Below are 6,578 nucleotides of genomic sequence, written 5' to 3' on the forward strand. Positions count from 1 at the left end.
CTCTCTCTCTCTCTCTCTCTCTCTCTCTCTCTCTCTCTCTCTCTCTCCCAAGCTATTGGCTATAGGCATCTGTATTCACCAATCAGAATTCACTTGTGAGCAGGGTTTCAGGGGTTGCTTGTAGACTCTTTGGGGCAAAGAGTCTTGGGGGATCTCAAATTAGCATTAGAATACAAGCAGCATTAAGCCAACCCACTACGTGTGTGTGTGTGTGTGTAAGTGTGTACCTGTGTATATGTCTGTATATGTGAGTGTCTGTTTGTGTATGAGTGTGAATGTCTGTGTGTGAGTTTGTATTGTGTGTATTTTTGGTGTGTCTCTGTGTATGAGTATGTATGTGTGTGTGAGTGTGTGTGCTTGAGTAGGTGTGTCTGTGGGGAGCGGGGTTTGTACTCTAGTCTGTTTTATGATGTTTTAATAAACAATGTGACCCAAAGAAACTTGGACATGAAAGGGTTTACTTGGCTTACACATGCCGATTACAGTCCAGCTTTGAAGGAAGCTGGATCAGAAACTGAAGTTGGACTGATGCCGAGATCATGGAGGACACTGCATATTGGCTGCTCCTCATGGCTTGCCCAGCCTGCTTTCTTCTTCCTTCTCCTCCTTCTCTTCCCCTCCCCCCTCTTCCTCCTCCTCCTCCTCCTCTCCTTGTTCTTTTTCTTTGTTTTGTTTTTTCCAAGACAGGGTTTCTCTGTGTAGCCCAGGCTGTCCCAGACCTCACTCTGCAGACCAGGCTGACCTCAAACTCACAGAGATTTGCCTGCCTCTGCTTCTCGAGTATTGGGATTTAAAATGTGCACCACCACTGTCCAGCACTCAGCCTGCTTTCTTATACAACCCAGGACCGCTCCCCCAGAGATGGCCCCACCTACTGTGTGCAGAGTCCTCCCATATCAGTCACTAATCAAGAGGAACACCGGACACTTGGATAGGGACAAATTCTCAAATTGAGGTTCCCTTTTTATGCCTGTGTCAAGTTGACCAGCAAGAGTAGCCGTCACAGACATGATGGCAGGCAGACGGATGGAGGGTATATGATTGAGGGGGTGGACAGAGGGTGGATTGAGGGTGATGTGTGGAGATGGATCCCATGCCAGAACGGGTAAGGGTTTGTCCCTGTCACATTGCAGCATCAAGCTCCAGGCCATTTCCTCTGTAACTGTGGACATAGCTGACAAGACACTTTCGTGTGTGGACCTAAAGCCTCTGGTATGTACAGACTTGTGTTGCCTAACATTGAGTCATGTGCTGAATCATGGAGGCAGGCCCCGTGATGCTGCACACTGGATGGGCCGTGGTTTGGAGACACTATCACAGTGACAGTGTCTGGTTGCTGGGGTCACTGCTGCTCACTGCCATCCCCCAGAATCCGCTGCAAAGGTGTTGCTTCTTACTGGTTATCTCTAGAATCGTCTGTGGACAATTAGAGAGGATAATACTGCTATAACAACGGTCCTCAATGTTCCTAACGCTGTGAACCTTCAATACAATTCCAAATGCTGTGGCGACCCTCAACCATAAAATTATTTTCATTGCCAGGCAGTGGTGGCATATGTCTTTGATCCCTGAACCCAGCAGGCAAAGGCAGGTAGATTTCTGAAACTGAGCCTACAGAGTGAGTTCCAGAACAGCCTAGGCTACACAGAGAAACCCTGTCTTGGAAAACAAAAACAAAACAAAACAAAAATAAAAACAAAAAATAAAAATAAAAACATACATCATCGGTGGCTGTATTAGTCACAGTGGACAAAAGGTGGGAAAACTCAGACAAACAGAATATACGGCCTGTTTATTAATCAAATATCACTTATCCAGGAGAAGGACGCAGTTTTTACACACAATTACAATGTATATGATTGTGCACTTTTAAGGGGAAGGGACAAAGAGTTTGGTGTTCCCTGGGGACAGTGGTTCAGCTTGGGATGCTGAGACAAACCCGGAGAGCCACTGTGTCAGGATCAGGCATGGGTACTTGTCCCACACAGTGTCTCACCACAGCACGGCTGACAATGGCTCCTCATGGAGTGAGTGACCACCTTTCTGCCTTGGTTCCTTACAGTCTACGCTCATCTCAGTTGGCTGTGATATGACAAAGAAAATTGTTGTGCAAAAGTAAGTGTGACAGCCCTGGTGCTGTGGGAGGCAGGGTGGGGCCAGCACATCACTGTATCGAGGTGACCTCAGTCCATCTACTTTTGTATATCTGTGGAAACAGCCCATCCTGAGCCAGGAGGGGATTAGCTAGCTGCAGTGGGTGAGCATGTGTGAGTGTGAGTGACGGTGAGCGTGATCCTGTGGGCTTGAAAGTGGAAGTTCTCTCAAAGTGCCAAAGCACCACACCCCTGGAGGTAGCATTACACATGGCTGTGAGCCCCTCCCCAGTATAAGCCATCTCTGTAGCCTCAAATTTTTAATTGACAAAGAAGGCTTTGGAATCCTTCCTGGTATCATCACAGCTGCCTGCCCTCCAAAGCCAGGGCCAGGCGTCCCAGCTTCCCCCCAGCCTGGCTGGGGACCCCAGTGAAGGATATCTCCCCTCTAGTTCTGCACTCTGCTCCCATTGCTGACAGGTCCCCTTGTATCTAGTCCCTTGTCAAGTCTCCCCCACTTCTCTCCACTAAAGCAAAATCTCCGCCTGCGCCATGGGAATCCTCAACCCCGTGCAGCTGCAGAAAAACTACACTTACAACATTGAGTGGTAAGTCCCACACTGCACACCTCCCAGTCCTCCGCACACTGGGAGAGAGACCCCAGGGAACAAGGACGATTGATCTAAAAATGTATGACCCAGGGGAACCATGCAAACACAGGAGCTAGCGGGATGGTTGTTGTGCAGGAAGCCCTTCACAAGGCTTCTCCTTTGATGTGGCCCTTTGGCTCAGAGCCAAGCTTTAGCCACTGGCCCTAAGGTATGTCAGTTAGCTTTTTGTTGCTAATGATAGGATGCTTACAACCAGGAGCACCCTGGGGAAGAGGAACGCAAGGCAGGAACCTGGAGGCTGGAGCTGATGCAGAGGCCACAGAGGCTACTGCTCATTGCCATGGCCAGCTGCCCAGGAGTGACGCCGTCAGAGTGAACTGGGCCTCACACGTCAGTCATTAGTCCAGGCATTTTCTCAACTGAGGTTTCCTCTTCACAGATGACCCTGGCTTGTATCACATTTACAAAAACCCAAGTCTGACAATTGACACCTCGCCAACTTGATACACAAGTATATCAGAATTAATCCGTAACCTTTCCTTTCTTGTTTGCATCGATATCTAATGTTCATATCACACTTAAGAGCTCAAGCCGGGCGGTGGTGGCGCACACACCCCTCACACGTTATATCGAGGCACACGAAAAGTGTTTTGTAATGTCAGTCCTGGGCTGGGGAGGGTTCAGTGGCTGTCAGGACCTGAGTTCAGCTTCTGGAACCTGTGATTTAGAAAACAAAACCAATGTGAGTTGCTGGGGTCGGCTCTTGGTCACTGTGCCCCTGGTCTCTTCAAAGGGAAGCATACAACCCAGTCAGCCACAGCGGTGAAGCCAAGGATGACCTGATAGTATTTTACCAGTACAAGGACCTAGGCTGTCCCCGCCTAGTCTACTACGACAAGCCGTGGATACCTGTGGTGGAATTGTAAGACCCCAGCCCTCCCTCCCCAGGACAGTTTCTCCTTCCTGTCCCTGTCTCTCCCCACTGGCCTTTCACACCAACTCTGGCTGTCCTGCGGCAGCCCCGTAGTTGGTTGTCTACTGAGCCAAAAGCTAAGGAGACACACACCCAGACTGTAGTGTGAGACACGCTTCCATTCCCATGATGCTTCGGTTTGACTTACAAATCTACACAGTGGCCCTCTGACCCACTATGTAGCTCAGTCTGGCCTCGAACTCTCCATAGTACTGCCCCAGCCCTCCAAGTGGTCCAAGTACTGGGACGCCTTATGCCACTAGACTAGAATTACCTCTTTTCTTCCGACCCCTTTTGTCCAGCCTTTGGTTTCCCTTCATCCTCTTCTCTCCCATGTCTTTCCCCACCTGGGGCAATGTTTGTGTCTCCATGATTGGTTGTGGGGTTTTGAAGGATGAATAGGAGTTTGTCGGGCAGATATGATAATGAAGCCATAGCCACATAGAGACTCGAAGACACTCAGGTAGGTGCAGTTGTACACACTTGTGATCCTAGAACTTAGGACGTTGAGGCAAGATTGCAAGTTGGAGGCTAGGCTGGGCTACACAGCAAGATTGTGTCTTAAAAAGAAAACCTTGCTGAAAAATGTGGAGGCTGAACATATGCAGACTTTTTCCTGAATATACAGGAATTTGGGCAGTGTGTGACTGCATGGTAAAGCTTTCTGAGGTAGAACTTCTGTAGTTGCTGGAAGCTGTCAGGTAAGTTCCGTTCACCTCTGAGAGCTTCACTGATCATGTTGCTAAGGGCTGTCTTTGGAACATGATTCTGTCATGTGACAGTTTTAAGGCAGTATCTCATTTAGCCTAGGCTGGTCACAAACTCTCTACAGCCAAGGTTAACTTTGAGCTCCTGCACAGATACCTCCAGGAGTGCTGTGACCACAGGCATGGACCATCAGACATAGCTTTCCATAGCCTTGAAATCCTGTCTAGGTGGCTAATGACCCCATGAGTGTCCTCCTGTGGGGATGACCCTGGCAGTCTAGCCCAGCAGCTTCGCTGTGTGTCTCAGGTGGAAGAATGGGGTTTTCGAAGAGATCATGGAGGCAGAGTATGTCATCTCAGAGGTGAATGGACTAATTACCTATTCGTACTCCTTGACCGCTGCCACTGCAAACTGCCGGTCACAGCCTCAGAACTGGAGCACATTTGAATCGGACACAGAGTACGTACAGGACACCGAGAACAAACAACCGTCCCTCTGGAACAGACAGGTAGGCTCTTGCCCAAGCTGCTCACTCTCACCCGGAATACATGAAGCCCTGGGACCTTTGAAGCTGTGTGCTGGTTTCTACCGGTCATCCCATCATACCCCTGTGGTGTTGGAGACTGGAGGACCCACTACAGAGCAAGTTCGAGGCCAGCCTAGGCTTCACAAAAGTTTCTCAGATAAGGTAACTACCACCCAAAAGACTTGTTTTTCTTTTTCTTTTTTTTTGTTTTTCGAGACAGGGTTTCTCTGTGTAGCCCTGGCTGTCCTGGAACTCACTCTGTAGACCAGGCTGGCCTCAAATCTGCCTGCCTCTGCCTCCCAAGTGCTGGGACTAAAAGCATGTGCCACCACTGCCCAGCAAGACTGTTTTTCTGAATAAGGTCATAGTCCAAGGACACGCAACTCATGCTTATGTGGTTGGCAAAGCAATTGAATATCCTGCCAAGCGTCCTAGGAAGGGCAGGGAGGAGGCCACGAGGGCCGTGACGCCCAAGGCCCTCCATACATGGGTTTGCTTAGAGGCTGAGGGACAGAGAGTATATGCTGTGCAAAGGATAGAGGCCAGGGCCAAGGTAACTGGGAATAGCATCTCTGTCCTTGTCCCTAGAACTATGTCAGCTGCCATGAGGACAACCAGGACAACCCCCTGCTATGGCCGAATGTCGAGTATCAGGTCTTAGGTGGCCAGACAAACAACAGGGTTATTTTTGGCCAAAGAAACGGAATCTATACCTTCCATCTGGCTGTGGTGGATCCGTACTACAGGTGAGTGAGGGCACGGTCTCCCTGGGGCCTCGAGGAGAGGTGCTGCACAGGTCCTTGGGTGGTAGTGCACCCCACGTATCCCATGGAGCTGGGCAGACACAGAAGGACATAGAGTTTAAGGCCATCCTTGGCTACATAACTAGTTGAGGCCAGCCTGGGCTACATGAGACCTGTGTCAAAACTCACACATAGAGGCAGCTTGTGGGCTGTAGCCACCTCCCATCGGAGATTTTGCTTGTTCTTCCTATTCCTGCTTCTTGACATTTGGGGCTTCTTACCCTCACTAAAGACTCCCTCCCCTCACTGAAGCTATGTGTCCTCTGTGTGACTGACACAGCAGCTTCAGCACTGGGGCTTTGCCCTTCCCCCACCCTTTCCTCTTCTTGGGAAAGCTGAAGGCCTGTTAACTGCATTATTCTTTCTAACTCTGATGAAATTGCCCTTAGTATTCCCCAGACAAAACTCCCAAACCAAAGTAAGCAAGCAAGCAAACCTTAACACCCCCACACAAAGAGCTATGGCTGTGTGATCCAAGGAGGAGAGCTGTCATTCAGGACCCAGATTAACAACCCGACAGGCTGTACCCACTGTCCCCTGCAGCTATTGCAACCTGAACACCATATTCAGCGTGTACGTGTATGGGGCCTTACCGGTGGCGAAGTTCCGACCATTGGTCTGCATCCTCCTGATCGTCACCACAACGCTGCTGACTGTGTGGCTGGCCTATGCCATCCCCAAGCAGCTGAGGACGGAGAGAGGCCAGCAACTTTCAGGGTTCTGCTCCCTGATATTCCTGGGGATCTGCACCTGTGCCTGGCTTCGGGGCAAACTGAGACGGTGGCTGCGCTCCAGAAGGGTGAAGGACCAGCCAAATAAACTCCGGAATACTGTCAGGAAGCCAAACTCCCAGAAATAGCCAAA

The 6,578-nt window shown here is 50.0% G+C and overlaps 1 protein-coding gene across 1 annotated transcript in view; it reads left to right on the plus strand.

Annotated features, from left to right (window-relative positions):
• The window catches only part of Catsperd (cation channel sperm associated auxiliary subunit delta), a 36,516-nt gene extending 29,938 nt beyond the window's left edge, over positions 1–6,578 (plus strand). Inside the window, exons 16-22 of the mRNA XM_028764360.1 lie at positions 1,134–1,212; positions 2,063–2,115; positions 2,627–2,701; positions 3,498–3,626; positions 4,692–4,893; positions 5,500–5,657; positions 6,258–6,578. Coding sequence (XP_028620193.1) covers positions 1,134–1,212; positions 2,063–2,115; positions 2,627–2,701; positions 3,498–3,626; positions 4,692–4,893; positions 5,500–5,657; positions 6,258–6,573 — 1,012 coding nt within the window. The 3' untranslated portion in view covers positions 6,574–6,578. The remainder of the gene's footprint in view (positions 1–1,133; positions 1,213–2,062; positions 2,116–2,626; positions 2,702–3,497; positions 3,627–4,691; positions 4,894–5,499; positions 5,658–6,257) is intronic.

This window comes from Grammomys surdaster, unplaced genomic scaffold (genome assembly GCF_004785775.1).
Source record: "Grammomys surdaster isolate TR1022 unplaced genomic scaffold, NIH_TR_1.0 62, whole genome shotgun sequence".
NCBI classification, from domain to species: Eukaryota; Metazoa; Chordata; class Mammalia; order Rodentia; family Muridae; genus Grammomys; species Grammomys surdaster.